Genomic DNA, 15489 nt, shown 5'->3' with positions numbered 1-15489 from the left:
GTAAAATTCGATTGTACTGTGAAATTGTATATTTGAAGTCCAAATTCAACGACTAGTATTTCAAAAATTCGATCGTAAAAATTTATAATTTTATTCGTCTCATTTTTATCAAAGAGAGATAAAAAAACTGTCCGTGTAAAACTCGCATACTTTTATAAAACATGACGTTATTAAAATAATATTAACTTTGTAAGTTATAAAAGAGAGAGACGAGAGAGATAGAGAAAGAGTATGTATATATAATATAAAATATTATATATTATATATATTACATATAAAATATTATATATATATTATAAATTACATATATATTATATATTATAAATTTTATATATCATATATTCACAGAATATCAGAGTAATAAACGCAAATTTTAAAAATGTATATAACACACTGTTATATAACACTCACAATCATAATTATGTCGGAAAAGTAACCACGATCGCTCGAGATAATACAGAATATACATATATACGATTAAATATATTATTATAGAAGAGTACAATGACCGAGGATCGGAGACTATGTTTAGATTAAGGCAATGAGGTCGCGTGTCACCAATAGCAGCAAGATGGTTAGATGTGGTTATGTTGGAAAATTGTGCAGCTTCCGACATCCATCGATCAAAAAGCAATGAATAATCATTTTTGAATATCGTAAGCCAGTACGTTACTCTTTGACAAGATTATTAACTTAACGCGATGTGTCTTTTTCCCATTGCTTTGCCATTATTTCGGAGAGTGCGCAATCGAAAGACGTGTAATCGATACTCGCAAGTGGCACAAGAGGAAGAATACACAAATAAACAAAGGAAAAAAAGAGAGAAATGCCATATTACAAAATACCTTTGACGGTCTTACTCCTCTAATGAGCCGTATTATCGATACGAAGCGCGTCGTTTGAAAGCCGCTTGTAACGCACAGTATAATTTATTTCTTTGTGTATTCCTTCACTCTTCCATTTCATTAACCGATGACTTCCTATAATCGCACGCCCAGGATAATTGACGTTTATCTGCCTTTTTTCTATCTGGTCTGTTAAAGTAAACCGATAACGGCAGAATAGACACGGATGCAGAACGGATCAAAGAACCGGGTAGATGACACAATCGCGATCGTTAATCATACCATCGACACGTCCAGCCCATTAAATATAGAGGCGTACCTATAATCGGTACCGGTTGGAAGCGCGTGATTAGGATCAGGTGCGAAGTATGTTAAATATCCTAGAACGTCCTGGTATATGTTACAGGGATAGATCTGGGAATATTCGCGCCGGTATTTAACTCGCTTAAAAAAGAAGAAGAAAAGAGAAGAAAAACCTCCGTGCGAGATCGCCGCATTCAAATCACGCAGGTTGGTTTTCGTGCGGTAATTAACCTATTTCTCGAGCCAGCGCGAGGAAAATATTAAGCAAAGGAAGGAAGGAAATCGCCACGGAATACAGATCCCGCGGGCAGATATCGCCCGCCTTGGCTTTCTAAAGGCGCCAAAGCGTTTCGAACATTTGGTCGACCCTAATTGGATATCTAACGTCACGTAGCGCGTTAGAACGCGGGAGTATTTTAATAGAATCGAAATTGGCCCGATCAATTTTACTCTGTGACTTGAGAATCAAATAATCAAATAATGAAGGAGACACGTGTGTAACATTTTCTTTCCCGGATATAGCGCATTTGAATATCGAAAGCATCGAATCTTATTTCGACGAAGAGTTACAGAAAATAAAAAAAGGCAGATCGATAGCTAAATAACGCTATCGCATCTTCGTTATAATAACATTTATCAGTGGCGAATAAAATATTTCATAATTAAGGCAAGAATAATACAAATCAGATCGATAGCTAAATAATACTATCGCATCTTCGTTATAATATTTATTATATATTTATCGTAACAAAAAAAATATTTCATAATTAAAGCCACAATAATATCAATTACAACGGAAAATATTTAAAAATACGTCACTTAGAATTATTTTACAAGTACAAAACCAAAATGCAATCATAAATAATATTATAGAAATAATATTATAAATATCAATAATATTAAAGAAAACTTTAAAATGTTCAAAAAATGTCTCGTCGTCACAGAGAGAATTTCTTTTAGAATTTAGCCTAAAATTCATGATAATCGCGTGAGACAATATGGTATTGGAAGAATTTTATAAGAGTTTTCTTTGATTAATATCTACCATAATAAAATATAAAAAATGTTTAATTAATTTTAAATATATTAAAAATTATAAGTAAAAAATTCTTTAAGTGTTTTTAGTTAAACAGATGCTAAAAAAGTGATACATGTATAAAATACTTTATATAAATTTTACAGTGCAGCATATTTGCAATCCAGGTTAATCATTTATAATAATTTTTGGCTTATTACCAAGCATGATAAAACTTTGTATTGAATTTTGCGATAAAATATAACAAAAAATTCTCTCCACATACAAATCTTAAAGATCGTTTCCTTGAAATCATATTTCTAGAACGAACACAAAACTGATATTTATTAATAACAGAAAATTTTTGAATATCTCAAAACTTTCTTGAAGGAAATCTAACCATGTTTCGAGAACATTACCTTAAAATAGTCGCCATCGTAAATGCTCGATGTCCGCCTAAGAGACGCCGCGATTTCGAAACAATCTGCCGTCATCATAATAATACGTATATGACGTTTAAACTGATTGAGTACAAATAGCACAGTTAACCCGCTCAAATAACCCTTCTATTACATAAATAATATTCCGCACATATATATATACATATATATGTGCGGAATATTATTACGCGAGTAATATATATATACATCTCGCTCGCGACACGAGGCGTTCACGCGGGCGTTTCGCGCGCAACCTTGAACCTCGAAAGTGACGGATAATCAAGAACGAAATGTCAAACTACGCGAGATAGAATCGATAGAGCGCACCGAGAGTCTCGATACCCGCGTCGGCCAATGGGAACGCCGCGACGCTCGATCGCGATATCTCGAAGCGCGGCAGCGCAGCCAATCGCGCGCGTTCGACTTTCGCGCGTCGAGTCGCCCGTCTCGAAAGCCGCTCCCTGACTCGTGACGACGCCTCGATTCGAATCGGCCGCTCGCGCAGCACTGCCAATAGCCGCGCGCCGCCGCGCTGGTTCGCGTCGCGCGCCCGCCAATCGTCCGTGATGCTGCACGCGAGGACCGTCGTGACAGCGTGTCGCGTCGCAGAAACTCGGCTCGCGCGGCTACGCCGGATTGTCGGGTTCCATGGGGCGCCGAGACGCGCCGTGGGTGATCGCGCCCTCAATCGTGGTCCGGTGTCACGCGAGGTTGTGCGCGAGAATTACCTGAGAACGTTCGACAAGTGCAAGTGTAAGTACCATCAATGACTTCCGCGGCCATGCCAGTCCTTCGCGTCGTTCGACGTCTAAATATACATCCGTCTCGCTCGCACGCGCGACCCCGCTCTGCGCATGCGCATCTCTCCGTCTCGTGCGTTCGATATATCGATAAGATACGCGCGCAGCCGACCTTGACACGGCGCGCGCATGCCGGAGGAAGAATTATTATTATTGCTATTATTATTGACACGTGCTTTCGTCATCCCTCCTCGGAGGGAGAGATACGCCGTTACACGATCTTTGGAATGGATTAATTAAGATATGAGATTTAATTAAGTCTCTCGAATTTTCAAATGTGAATGGAAGAGAGAGATATATTAGTATTTGGCAACGATAGGGAGATTCATTGCGATTCTGGCATATTGCCGAGGATGTATTTCGTCACGTGTCCAAGAGAAATTATATTAACGTGCGTGATTACTCGTTTCCTGTTATTCATAACATACCTATGAAGGACGTTCAATATTACAGATTACATGCTTAATTCGCAATAATTATTATAAACTATGTTTTTTTTCGTTTACGCGATTTTCAAAGCAGATCCGAATGACAAATGCATAGGCCGTGTCAATTATATAACTAAAGAGTTAATTATATACGCGTACTTATTATTATTTATAAATTCGCCGAGCTGAATTCGATAAATTATAGAAATAGAGAGTCATCAAGAAAAGCATTTTTATTCGATGCACATTCACATAAATTTGTTACGGGTGCGAAAAACATGACATAATCGTAAGCACCGCGAGATTTAAGATTAAAAGTATCTCTGCCAAACCGTTCGCGTTGACAAACCTATTAATTATACTAAGTATATATTTATCGTTGTATATAAACAGACGATCTGAGACGTGCTAAGTCACATCAAGCAAGTTATTCGAGAGAATAGATAAAAATAAAAAAATGGTACATAAATTATTGATGAGGCTCGCTATCTTTTCCCATTACTTTTTAGCTCATCGGATATTCATTCATTTTAATTAATTATTCCGCGACGGCGCCGAAAAGAGCGACATAAAGAGGCCGCACAGAAAAAGAAGAGATCGAAGAAAAGAGAGAGGAAACAACGGAGACAGATTAGATTTAGATCGGAGATCGGTTTCTCACGGCACGACGAAAGCAGAGACGAATATATAGGTAGAAAAATCTAGGACAGTGAAAATCAGCTTATGTGTGTATCGCCCATCTGTAGAATGAAACGAGAGCACCGCGCAAATTGATCGCCTGTTAGGTCTGAAAAAGTCATAACTGTAGTTCTCATATCATTCCAATTAAGGACCTTAATTCGCATGGAATTAAGATCGAGAACAATAGCGACGTATTTAGGAGATTCCAATCTTTTTTAGAAGTGTAAAAAAATGACTGTATTATAATACATATATTATAATACATATATTATAATACATATATTATAATACATATTATAATACATATTATAATACATATATTATTTATTAGGGGTCAGACTTTTTTTCATTCAAATGTGCAATTTTTTGAAACTCGAAAGTTCATAGTATCGTTAACTTATTTATATTGTTGCAATTTCAGCGAAAAAACTTCCGCAAGATGTGAATCCCAAGGGTGTATTTGCCTGCAATGAACTTGATTTAAAAGAGGTCCAAGTCTATGGATTTGATTACGATTACACGCTCGCCTGTTACAAACCATCCATGGATTATCTGCTTTACAATCTGGGACGTGATATGCTCATTAAAAAATATAAGGTCTTCATTATATTTGTATTTGTAAATTAGATAAATTTCATTTCGTTAAAAATATGATAATTTATTATATTGACGCAATTTCTTATTCTTTTTTAAATCATATGCTTTTTGTTTTTTAATAATATAAATGAAAAAATTACTTTTATTAAAAATGTCTTCAGTCACAAATATGTTTAATTCCAGATAAAAAAAAGTATGTGTGTGTGTATATATATATATATATAAGTATATGTATATATATATGTATGTACCTAAAAAATTATTATCATACAAATATAGTGTTAGGAATATAATCTCTATATTTTATCGAGAAAAAATGAGAAAACTGAAAGAATTAAAAGTAAAAGTATACAAAAAACTTCGTCCTACTTGCCTTTATCTCAAAGGACAGCTATTCAGAATTGCTGCCGAAATCAAAAGACAATTACATTTCCGATTAGAGAATTTCATCTTGAACTTTGTTTAAACTCATTTAATTGCCTCTCCAGTACCCAGAGGGAATTGCCAATCTGGAATACAGAGAAAATTTCGCCGTTCGCGGCCTCCATTACGACATCGAAAAGGGTCTCCTGCTGAAACTCGACAGCTTCTTGCAAATTCAATTGGGCGCCGTTTATCGTGGATTACATCCTGTACCCGACGACGAGGTTCTCCGAATCTACAAAAATAGGATAATACCGATAGCTTACGTGGAGGCGTCGCACAAACACTCTAACGTAAGTTTCTTATTACAACAATCACAAAAAATCTCGATAAATAAAATAAAAAATATACACGTAATATAAAATGTATTTCTTCTTAATAAATGCATGGTCCGCTTAAAGTCGTAAATCTGAGACATGAAATATATATAATATACAAAATTGTTTCTCTTACGAATGAGCGAGATTTCACCTTTTTTAATTCTCAAGAAATGCCCCTTAAAATTTCTTTTTTTTTTATGCTACGAGAAAAATAACAATTCTCAATCAAACTTTCAATTTGTTTCCCTTTGTAAAAAAGTCCTTTAAAGTATACTAAAAATATTCAATCTTCTCTATTTGTATGTGTCAACATGTATGTTTTTGATGATGGCATTTTGATATGTAGAAAGTGAGTATATTTCTGTTTACAATATATAATAAAAATTGAAAAGATTCTAACAGCGCATTTTTCCATTTTTTAAGGATGGTGTACGTCGCACAAAAATGGTACAATTGGCCGATTTATTTTCGGTGCCAGAAATGGGTTTACTGTGCAATGTTACAGAGTACTTCCTGCAAAATCACATTGATTATCATCCAGAGATATTATTTAGAGATGTTAAGGTAAATCCGTATTATCTGAACGTATAATCAGTATAATTCTAAATTATACTAAATTATACTAATTCTAAATTATAGCTAATTGTTTTTAATTAATTAATTAATTTTATACAATATCTAGAATTCTGTGCAAAGCTGCCATCCTATAATGCATAAACTAGTGGCGGAAAATGTGTCTGAGTATCTAGAACAAAATAAAGATTTAAGGAGATTTTTCGATCGACTTCGAAAAGCCAACAAGAAAATGTTCTTGGTCACAAACAGCCCTTTCCAGTTTGTGTACGTTTCCAAAATATTAATAATTTTAATTCAGATTATACAATATTTATATGAACATAATAATGATTAAACAATTCTTAACGTTTTGCAGTAATAAGGGTATGCAATTTTTAGTCGGCGAAAATTGGAAGAATTATTTTGACGTAGTGATTGTTCAAGCGAGGAAACCAAGATTTTTTACCGAAGAATCACGCCCTTTGAGAATTTACGATGAAGTTAAGCAAACACAATTATGGGATCGAGTCACTAAACTCGACAAGGGTGTCATATATCTTGAAGTGAGTCTTTCTGCTCTCACATCATTGAAAAATCACACACTTGAAATATTACATTATACAGTTTTTTAACAATGATGAATTATTTTAGGGAACAGTTAAGCAGCTTCAAGACATGACTGGATGGCGAGGACATCAAGTGTTGTACTTTGGCGATCATCCATATAGCGATTTGGCGGATGTAACTTTAGAACATGGTTGGCGAACGGGTGCAATAATCAAAGAATTGACGGTAATTTAAGCAAAAGTCTTATTAATTTTTTTCTTGAATAAAATTAATTTACTATCGCGAAAGAATATCAAAACTTTAAGAAAAATTAATCTAAATATAAATTACATATTATATTACAGCATGAAATCGAAACCTTGAACGAATCAAAGTACAAAGAAAACGCTAACTGGCTTCAAATGTTAACTGGTGTAATCGAGGAACATCAGGATTGCAAAGAACCCGAAGTACAAGAAGAGTTAGATAAATGGATGAAAGAACGGGACCAACTAAGAAATGAGATCAAATTTGTCTTCAACAAACAATTCGGTTCAGTATTTAGAACATATCACAATCCATCTTATTTCTCCAGAAGATTGTTTAGATTTGCCGACATCTATATGAGCTCAATTACAAATTTATTAGAATATTCCACGAGTCATACGTTCTATCCTAGAAGAGGTGTAATGCCTCATGAATATACCAGTTACTTTGTGTAAAATATCGGTATTTTCAAAAAATAAATACTCATTATTGTTAGGTGAGTAGCAGACGCTTGTAGAGCGTACAATCAAAATATTCCGCATTAATTAAACATCGAATCGATAATAGCATTTTCAATAATAAGAAAAAACCGATCTATTCAACGTCATAATATAGAAGTTCATAATTTCGAAACAATGAGGAATGCTTGCTCCACACAGAAAATATACTTCCACCTTATTAATAGGTATATGTATGCATATAATTATGTACACATACATGCAATATAAATCTATATCGATCAACGTTAATGCGCTTTTACAGCCGCGTAGTTACAACTAATTTGCATTCAAATGTAATGTATGTAAACACGATAAAATGAGCTATATAGATTACGAAGGCTCTTACATTATTATTATTACCATGACAATAGCCATATTATGTAAAATAAAGTGATATATCACATGGTAACGAGTAAAATGCATAGAATAGAAAATGAAGTAAGAGCCGTAGGCTAGAAAGAGAAAGAGACAGAGGAACTATAGGCAAAGTATTATTGAACTATGAAATTCAGATATTTTATTAAGAACTAATAATTACTAGAGTTTATTATTAGTAATGTTATGTAAGGAGAATAGATAACATATCATATCTAATAGAGTTTTTGCGCGATAGATATTATGTATATGTTATCTCTTCTCATAGCTTTTAAAGAGAATGCCAATTTAGAGATTGTTAATATTCAATTATTTTTGCAATGAGATTTACATTTGTCGTTAAAGCATAATAAATTTAAAATTTAACTTGTAATGAATATATATAAATATAATACGTATATATATATATGTACATAAAAGCAGCAAGTACAAATGTATCGCGCGTGCGATACCAATTTTTAAGATTTATATAAACTTAATTGAAATTTGCTATTTGCTATGACTGGCCTTCTCTAAACTTTTTAAGCCTTTCTTTCAGTTTCTGTATAACTTTTTTATTTTTTTTTTTTTATATAAAAATATATGAACTAAAAATGAATTTTTAATTAAGATTTAAATACTAATAAAAGAGACTACATTATTTGTCATATTATCTATATTTCTCAAATATAACTGTTAAGATAAAACTACGTGTTCAAACACTATATAGTCATTATTAAATGAAAAGTGTTGATTCCTGTAATACATTTAGCTAGTATAATATATTTGTAGATTAAATGTATCACTGTTATCAAATATACTTTTATTTTCAATACAATTGACGAGATCCTATACATGCGACAAGCAAAGAGAGAAAATTTTTTCATCATTTATAAAAGAAAAATTATATTTTTTATAATATTTTATAGCTTATTATATGAATATATCAAAAAAGTATGTATGTACTTATAATAAAACATAAATACACGAAAGATTGACCTTTGCTTGTGACATTCATGTGGATCGATTTTTCTTTGTTTAAAATTACCTATATAGTTTCAAATTTTTACAAACTTGACAATAGCAAAAATTCAACAATATGACTTGGGAGGAAATTAAACCCAAGATCTCTGTGCCAATATTTTGTGTTCTCACACTCTGTATTTTTCTGGCAGATATACTAATTGACGATAAAAAATAAAAGTGACAGAAAAGATAAAGTTCGTAGGTTAAATCTCAGTTAATGATACAACTATTTTTTAATGCAATGTCATAATTTTTGATTGATTGGCGCAGTAATAATTTAGTTGTATTAAATTAATCAATTCTCTTTTCCTTTCTAAATTTATATTTATTGAACTTTTGAATTTTATGTCAAATGACCTAATAATATGTAATGTAATTGCTATGTTAGCACAATCCGACAATGATAAATGAATTGAAAGTATCCCAAGACATACAAGCATTTCAAAAGGACATCGCGCTTGATAAATTACCCTCGATAATAGTTCAACAAGCTCGTAGGAATGTAATCATCGTCGACGATGCATCGGATGGACATGCCGTTGAAAAAACACTGAAACAGACAGCCGACGTGTTCATGCAAAATATGAACAAAATCTCTAGAATGAACATTAGAGCTGACGAGAAAGTAAGATAATATATTATTATACCGCAATGAGATCAATAGAATTAAATTTAATTAGAGATGTTTAATTATACATATATATGATATCTATCACGAAAAAAATTAATTTTATATTTAAAATTATACTTATAAATAAAACTATATATAAAATAATATATAAATATATATTTAGGTTGACATTACAAATATCGACCTTGAAAATACGAAGAAACCAGCCAAGGAAGATTTGCTTTTCGAGACATACGCAACAAGATTGCAAGGCAAAGAATTAATAAAACAGCAGGGAAATATAATCATCGATCATGAAGCTAATACACATTTATCGCCGAATGTTCCAGCTACGTTGGATACAACTAATGAATTTCGTCATAAGGTGACAAAAATAAAAATCGCATTGATTATAATCATTAAATGATATTAAATTATTGGGAGAAATCTATAAGATATATAATTAATATCTCCATTATTTCGAAGTTTTCGTATCTGTAATCAAATTGTATCACACTTTCTATGATGAAAATTTGGCAAATTAAAAAACTTGGCTACTGATTAGTATTTTTTTAAATATAATAATGTGATTTTAAATAAAAAAATATATTTTTTTAATATAAAATACGTCATCATACAATATACAAAATAATAAAATAAAAAATATTTTGTAATAAGAAATATATTTTGCTGAAAAATTGCTGTCAAATCTAAACCAGTAATTTTATTTAACAGTCCTCAACATCTTGCATCTAATAATATCTGCTATTTCTGTTATTCAGTCATCAGGTCTGATTGAATCGCCTTTAATCATATCTTCGGAAGTTGCGGAGTCGTTCGTGGATACGCTGCCGAAAGTAGAAAATTCAGAGAATATCGGGATACAGAATATGCAGATGGAAATTCCATCGTTCACTCCGTTGGAAGCGACTGCTATATCGTGCGTCCTCGAGGAATGTTTAGATCAGCTCGCCATAATAGGATTCATGATTCCAGCCAAAGTTGATCCACGCTGGGACGACACGTTTAAAACGATCGACGAAACATATGGAGTACCTGACGAACCTAGAACGATCTTCAGGGAAGAAATGGGTTTCTTACCAATCATACCTACGAAAGCTGAAAAAATGCAGAGAGATAGGTGCGTAAAAGCACGGATTAACATCTTCCTTAAGCCATTATGCAAACTTCAAATAGTTTCAACATATCTTTGATATAGGCAATTTTTAAAAATCAAGAAAAAATATTCCACAAAAGATTTTATATGCTAATATATATTTTTTATGTAAAAATACTATTTTTGGTATTTTTTTAATAGATATATAAATTAAAATCTTTCAAGTCTCGAAAATGCACATCAAATCTTTCCTAATTTGCATACACACATCTTTAACAAATCTGTATTTAGGAATTATGCGTATAAAGTCCTCGAGAATGTCCTTCGCGACATAAAAAACAATGGCAGATTCGATAGTTTGCAAAAAGAAGTTGAGAATATCATAAAGAGACAGGAAAACGAACGCAATCTCGAAGAAAACGTCAAGATCAAGCTTAGTCAAGCTCAGGAACTTCAGGAATTGCTGGAATCCAACAAGAAAGTTAATGAAGAAGACCAAAAAGAGATGATGAAACTCGCACAGGAAAGCGACGCGAAAGTCGACCATGCGATATTTTTAAATAGCGGAAAATTAGGTATAAGATAAATTATTCACATATACATATATAAATATGATTTTTGATTGATATTATTATGTTCAGGCTATGCGGAAAAATGGGCAAAGGCTAGACTGGAACAGCAGGAACTCAAATTGCATCTACAAAAGAAAGATATGTTAAATAAATTAAGCGACTACTCGAAGGAACATAACGCGGAGCAAATTATATCAACGGAAATGAACGCTTATTTAGAGGCAGACATTAAAGAGAAAGAAGAACAGATAGTTATGTGGACAAAGAAATATAACGAGGAAATTGTGGAACGGCAGCAGGAAATCGACGACTTAAAGGTATGTTCGAAGATTAATGTAAGAGAATAGTAATAGTAGAGCAATAGAAAAACATTCATTTCACGTTTCAAGATTTTTTTCCAGACGTTGAAAATGTAATAAGTAATATAATAAGTTTTGAGCTTTAATTTATTTTAAATAATATTAAGTGAAAACAAACAATTATTAAAATATAAATAAAATAAATATAAAAAATATATATATGTATATAAATAAAAAATATATGAATAAAATGAAAAAAATAAATAAAATGGCATAGCATAAAAAATACAATGTAATATAAATGATAGCGTATTTTCAAATAGCTTTATTCACGAGTGTATTTTCATGTCAATAGTTTCTTATAGAAGAACAAAAATTAAAGATAGAAGAAATGCGAGCTTTAATAGAGAAACGGCAAAAATTGATCGACGAATGTGATATCGAAGAGGAAAGATTGTGGGAAGAAGCAAAGCTGAACAGAGCTGCAACTATTATTCAATCGATATGGAGAGGTCATATGGTAAGGCATCAATTAGGTAAATACAAAAACCTTCAAAAACGATTGAGAAAACGGAAGAAATTACGCGAACAACGAAAGAGAGTTTTGTTAAAAAGAAAAGAAAAATAATAATAAATCTAATGTCAAACAGAAAGCTTATAGAAAATGTCAATGCTTGAGCAAAAAGTTCAACGTTTTGTTTGAACGCGCTTATACTTTCTTTACATGTACGCTAATAATGTCTTCTATATATCTCTGTAGTGGTATATAAATTATTCAAATATATTTTTAAACAAATATCTCAGAAACACAGTATTTACATGAAGTTTTGACTCACACTCATGCGAACATGACAAGCGCACAGTTATATATTATGTTATCGAGTATGAATATCGTATGTGCGAAAGTAAATAACGATATAAATACCGATAGAATATTCGTACTCGATAAATGCATAATATTCCTCGAATTCGATTTAATTGTCGCACGTTCCCAAGCTAAAAATGAATAGCCGCTGAAACAATCAGTGGCAGTGTAATGATCACTGTACAATCTGTTTGTACTGCAATACACGTGAACAATCACAATTTTACCAGTAGCATAGTACAGATCGGTGGTGCGATGATAAAATCATATGCGCAACGGATGTTTGCGTGAATTGAAGTACATTAGTATATTCATCGTTCAGTCTGTATGTATGTACTGTACTAGAAAGAGAGTACTGTATTATAATTTTTGCAGTAAACAAACTAGCGAACGATAGAATTAAAGTCTATCTTTACATCTAATTTATTAAACGCGTACCGGGATCTGTGCGTCACCCGGCTAGATGGCTATTGGTCTGTGTTTAACGACTCATCAATTTGCTTTACAATTTCCCGAATTTTCGTCCGATAGATTACAAAACTCGCGATTTCCATCGACGACGTAACGAGAACGAAATTCAGGTTATGACGAAATAAAAGATATCGTCACGTGCGAAGCGACGAGTATTGAAAAATAGTAATTTCACTATCACGAGATCTTACGACGTGTTTAATTGAAGTGGAATTTAAATTGGAAGGGAGAACCGTGGAAGTGATGGAACTCCTGGAAGGGATTAAAGCCCTGCTTGTGTCGACCCGACTCCGGATCCAGAGGATCCTCGCCTTGATCAAATTTCGCTCTCTTCTCATCGTCCGTAAGGACCTCTTTGGCAGCCGCAATATCGATGAACTTTTTCTGCGCACGCTTCTTCTCTTCGCCTTCCTGGAAGTTATCAGGATGCCACTTCTGCGCTTGCTTCCGGTACGCCTTGATGATGTCTCGCTTGCTGGCATTTTTCGATACGCCTAAGATTTTATAATAATCTCGAGTTTCCGACAGTTTCTGACGTTGTTGTGCTTTTTTCAATCCTTGCTTAGCTCTGTGCATGTTTGGTTCTATATCTAGAGCATCCTTATATTCCCTGATGGCTATTGAGAGATGAAAAAGGAAAAAAGGTTGTTATTACGTTATACAATCATTATGTAAAATGGAAAAGTTCGTGCACATCGCAATAAAATAAGGGAACTTAAAAATTAAAAATTAAATTACCATCATCGAACATTTCCGCAGAAAGATACGCTTCCGCGCTATCGCAAATCAGTTCCGGTTCCTTTTTGATGTTTAATGCTGCTTGACAATTCTCGATTGCTTGGGTTGCTTCTGAGATTCCCGTGTAACATTTACAAAGATATTGAAAAGCTATAAACTGTACGTTACGTTCCTCCGACTCTTGCGTTTTAACACGCTGAGCCAAATCGATGCATGTGTCATAATCTTTTGTATCTAATGCTGTCTCTGCATCTTGTAGCAATTTATTAATCTTTCTGATCTTCTTATATAATGGGAAACATTCCTTATGATCTGGATCAAGTTTTAAGCACTCTCGAATTTCTCTGAAAATTTATGTCAGATTTTAATAAAACAAATAATCCCATTTTAATGAAAATAAATTAATGATAATGTTGACAGCTAAATACTCACTTTAGTGCCTCATCAACTTGTCCAAGACGATACAACCACGTCGAAAGCTTAAAGAATCCTTCTGTATTATCATACAGCAATTTTGTAGTTGAACGTATATCAGATATAGCACTCATATAATCCCCGAGAACAAGATAGCTCTCTGCTCTACGTTCTCTAAGATTAGAGGACCATGGACATATTTCGAGGACTTGAGTCATCTGCTGTACAGCTAATGCATGATCACCATTATATAACATCTGATCAATTATTTTCATACTTTCACTAGCTGTCTGTAACTTATTTAAGGCATACAAGGCATCCTCATTATGCGGCTCTCTATGATATATCTGGAATAAGAAGAAAAATGAGAATTCCTATATGCAAACTAAACTCTGTACACAGAATGCATAAAGAAAACAATATTACATATAGAAAGTCTGCTTCAGCCTCATTAAAGTGAGCTTGCTTGAGTAAAATATTGCCACGCTGCAATCTGGCTGGTGTGAAGTCCTCATTCAATTCTAGAACCTTGTTAAGATCGAGAAGAGCAGATTTTGCTTTACCTAATGCTAAATAAACTGTGCCTCTCTTGTAATATGTCAGGTAATTGGTCGGATCTCCCTCTGAAAGAAATGTATTATATTCAAAGAAATGTTTTATATTCAATTTTTTTTCTACGCTAGCACAATAGTTGTCAATTAAAAGTTTTTTTATTTAGCAATGTGATTTTTTAAAAATCACGTTCAATTAATTTATAATTCAACTTACCAACGGCTGCATGATAATGCAATAGGGCATCCTGTAACTGGCCCTTTGCTAGGAAATCTCTACCGTATTCTAGATGTTTATTGATCTCTGATTGAGAAACACTTCCGACCACTGAAAAAAATGATCGTTGTCAATTATTATTCCAGAATAACGAAGACAGGTATCGTGTTCCATTATTTAAATTTCTTAAAAAGGTTAGGAATACGTACAGTCAAGAGTTAAATCCAACAATATCACTATCAGGAGTCTGTGCATGACTGAGAGAAAAATCAATTCGCCGGGCGCAACGAAGCAACGTTCTAATCAAGAAAATTAATTCGACCGCGATGAGAGAACCTAATGACACCTAACCATCCGATAACACAAAACTGTCCAGCCACGCCGCCATTGCGATCGTGGTCCTACGCGATTGGCTACACGTGTATCGTGTTTCTCCCTACCATCGCAAGTCGAATCGAAAACCAGTCTTGCGAGTTTATATCGCGGGAAAATTAAATGTCAGAAATTAACAGACTATTCTAAGTTTGTGTTTAAA

The 15489-nt window shown here is 33.2% G+C and overlaps 4 protein-coding genes across 4 annotated transcripts in view; 2 read left to right on the top strand and 2 right to left on the bottom strand.

The window, feature by feature from the left end:
- The window catches only part of dyl (transmembrane protein dusky-like), a 48049-nt gene extending 45074 nt beyond the window's left edge, over positions 1-2975 (bottom strand). The window contains exon 1 of the mRNA XM_029306156.2: positions 2583-2975. Within this exon, the coding sequence (XP_029161989.1) occupies positions 2583-2599 (17 nt within the window). The 5' untranslated portion in view covers positions 2600-2975. The remainder of the gene's footprint in view (positions 1-2582) is intronic.
- A 148-nt stretch (positions 2976-3123) lies between these two features.
- On the top strand, positions 3124-8912 carry Nt5c (5' nucleotidase C). Its single transcript, XM_029306129.2, has 8 exons — positions 3124-3356; positions 4934-5109; positions 5598-5825; positions 6276-6416; positions 6535-6692; positions 6784-6970; positions 7059-7199; positions 7319-8912. The coding sequence occupies exons 1-8, from the start codon at positions 3170-3172 to the stop codon at positions 7673-7675; spliced, it is 1575 nt and encodes a 524-aa protein (XP_029161962.2). The 5' UTR covers positions 3124-3169; the 3' UTR covers positions 7676-8912.
- Positions 8913-9140: 228 nt separating this feature from the next.
- Positions 9141-12369, top strand: LOC114933494 (dynein regulatory complex protein 9-like). The gene is made up of 7 exons (XM_085484190.1): positions 9141-9294; positions 9489-9725; positions 9895-10095; positions 10493-10851; positions 11119-11402; positions 11469-11716; positions 12054-12369. Exons 2-7 carry the CDS (start codon positions 9501-9503, stop codon positions 12324-12326), a joined length of 1590 nt encoding a protein of 529 aa, XP_085340316.1. The 5' UTR covers positions 9141-9294; positions 9489-9500; the 3' UTR covers positions 12327-12369.
- A 94-nt stretch (positions 12370-12463) lies between these two features.
- On the bottom strand, positions 12464-15368 carry P58IPK (dnaJ homolog subfamily C member P58IPK). The gene is made up of 6 exons (XM_029306111.2): positions 15164-15368; positions 14955-15065; positions 14613-14809; positions 14205-14533; positions 13773-14116; positions 12464-13651 (listed from the first exon to the last, which is right to left on the bottom strand). The coding sequence occupies exons 1-6, from the start codon at positions 15207-15209 to the stop codon at positions 13233-13235; spliced, it is 1446 nt and encodes a 481-aa protein (XP_029161944.2). The 5' UTR covers positions 15210-15368; the 3' UTR covers positions 12464-13232.
- Positions 15369-15489: the final 121 nt, after the last annotated feature.

Source organism: Nylanderia fulva, unplaced genomic scaffold (assembly GCF_048542155.1).
Source record: "Nylanderia fulva isolate GAGA-0341 unplaced genomic scaffold, ASM4854215v1 Scaffold3, whole genome shotgun sequence".
Classification (NCBI taxonomy): Eukaryota; Metazoa; Arthropoda; class Insecta; order Hymenoptera; family Formicidae; genus Nylanderia; species Nylanderia fulva.
This window is presented reverse-complemented; position numbering and strand designations above follow the sequence as displayed.